The following is a 2,512-nucleotide window of genomic DNA, read 5'->3' as shown; positions in this document are numbered from 1 at the left end:
CATTTTAGAATTATTATTTTGTCAATTTTATCTATACTGTAAATGTTTAATATAATGTTGTTTTTCTTATATAAAACTTATGAATCTATCGCCACCTATAGTATATAATGCAAAACCAATACGGAAAAAAAGATACCCGGCGGGAGGCCCGCACGACGGGCTTAAGTTCGATTATGAAATTATACACTACGCCAATTTCTTTATATGACATGTTTATGACATACGCAGACTTTTTGTTAGGGGGGGGGGGGGTGTCTAAATAAATAAATAAAATTGATAAATTTTCATCTTTTAAAGCCGTCGTATAATAGTTTCATTGTTAATTTTTAAACACGTGTTTTATAATTCAAGTAATAAAATAACTGTTTAGAAGTATTTTTACTGCAACAATCATTTAGCAGTTTTGACCATATTTTCAATTTAAATATTTATAAATTCTTTATTTTTATTACATTTTTCGGATTAAATAAGCTTAAATGTATTCCTAGTTTAGAAGAAAAATTGAAATGAAATGACGGTCGATTTAGAGCAACTAGTTGAACTAACAGATCTATTTAGTTTTTAAAATAGCCGCTAAATGCTTTCCAAAAATTAAGCTAATTAAACCGATTAGTCCAATTCTTAAAACACTATTTTTTTTACTATTTTAAAAATTAGACCAGAACAATAGATTAATTAAAAAATACATGATGGGCCAATTTTAAATTTTGAATTTTATATATTATTGATTTTTAAACATTTAAATTAGTAAAATATTATTGTTAGCATCAATTATTTAGATTACATCTTAGTAGATTTTAGTTTAAGATTTTGAAAATAAAATTCTTCAAATAAAATTATAAAAAATTGTCATATTTACACACACACGTTTAAACAAAACAAATTTCAATTTAAAATGCAAATTAATTATTTAATATATTAAAGAAGGATTATTGAAAAGAGATAAATGTGTAATGCATAGATTTCTTACTTTAATTATTTTATTTTCCACTTCAAATATGTATACCCTAGTTTATTCGAGGGGGTCTAATGTCCCCTTGTTCCTAGACTATATCCGTCAATGCATGTACTAACATGTATGGTATCACATAAACAGATATCAATTTATTTGTTTTGTTTTTAGTTAGGTTTAATTACTTAAAAAACACTCACTTTTAACTTCTTTCATATTTATATTCTTTTTTTTTTGGGTAAATGATTAATTTATTAGCACAACCACAAAGCAGTGGAAGGCAAAAGACCGAAGAAAGTCAGGCTACAAGAAGTTACAAAATAAATTCAAATTTCTAAAAACATCATTAGCCGAATAATCAAAACCTGCGTTGTTATCCTTGTAGAAGATTACCGCTTTGCAAATAATAGAATACACCAAAGAGTTGATGTCCACTATTTCATGCCTGAAAACTCTAGCATTTCTCGCTTTCCACAACTCCCAGATACCAAAGAACCATATAGTCTGCCAGAGAGATCGATAACGCTTGCTACCAAAGTAACTCCACATATCAAAATAATTATGGACTGAAACCGGAGCTGCCCATTGGAGATTACATGATTTCAGGATTAAATTCCAAGTATTCCAAGCAAATCTACAGTGAAGAATAATGTGACTGCTCGTCTCCTCTTCCGAACAAAACAAACAAGAAGAATTAGAAGCCGTAAGAACTCCACGACGAACCAGCATTGCATTAGATGAAATCCTATCTCGATTTAAAAGCCACATGAAAAAGTTAATGCAAGGGGGAATTTTGTACTTCCAAAATCTACCAAAGTTGCAGTTATGATTCTGCATAAGACGCTGCCCAGTTCGAACAAAAGCAGAAGGAGAGAAAAGCTTACCATTCCAATAAAATTGGTCAGGTCTGGAAGTAGGTAAATTTGCTTCAACCAAAGACGCTAAAGAACTTAGCTGAGTCTGCTCACCCAGACGAAGCCGGCGCTTCCAAGAGAAGAGGAAGACCTGTTGCTCATAATCAAATAAATCTGCCACAAACTGCTGCTGAAATCTACTTAGAGTAAATAAGCCTGGATAGAGCAGTTTAAGAGGTTCATTAGCAGCCCATGGATCAACCCAGAAACGAGTTGAAAGACCTGTTCCCATGCTGATTTGAATTCCTAATTTGAAGTTGTGTCAAATATCATGATTTTTAAAACAGACAGATTGAATCCATTTCCACAAATGGGATAATCTACGGGCATGTAAAACTTCAATATCGAACCAGAAATTCAAACCCGAGCTACAAGAAATAACCTTAAACCAAAGAGAAAGTTTATCCGCAACAATTAACTTCCAAATCCACTTCAAAAGTAAGCTTTGATTCCGAATTTTTAAGGGAGTAATATTCAAACCCCCTTCCGCAAACGACATGCAAACATCAGTCCAAGAGACTTTACTGAAACCAGTGGTAGCAGCCGAACCACTCCATAAAAATCGACGCATTGATTGTTCCAGAGACAGAACCACCGAATTAGGGATGCAAAAAGATGAAAGAAAATAAACCGGAATACTGCAAAG

The 2,512-nt window shown here is 32.1% G+C and overlaps 1 protein-coding gene across 1 annotated transcript; it reads right to left on the bottom strand.

Moving 5' to 3' along the window:
- Nucleotides 1-1,255: 1,255 nt before the first annotated feature.
- LOC126657311 (uncharacterized) lies at nucleotides 1,256-2,098 on the bottom strand. The gene has a single exon (XM_050351979.1). The coding sequence runs from the start codon at nucleotides 2,096-2,098 to the stop codon at nucleotides 1,256-1,258; it is 843 nt and encodes a 280-aa protein (XP_050207936.1).
- Nucleotides 2,099-2,512: the final 414 nt, after the last annotated feature.

This window comes from Mercurialis annua, linkage group LG7, assembly GCF_937616625.2.
Source record: "Mercurialis annua linkage group LG7, ddMerAnnu1.2, whole genome shotgun sequence".
NCBI classification, from domain to species: Eukaryota; Viridiplantae; Streptophyta; class Magnoliopsida; order Malpighiales; family Euphorbiaceae; genus Mercurialis; species Mercurialis annua.
This window is presented reverse-complemented; position numbering and strand designations above follow the sequence as displayed.

Excerpts from the sequence above, each read along its gene's own strand:
- LOC126657311 (XM_050351979.1), bottom strand. The coding sequence starts at position 2,098 with ATGGGAACAGGTCTTTCAACTCGTTTCTGGGTTGATCCATGGGCTGCT.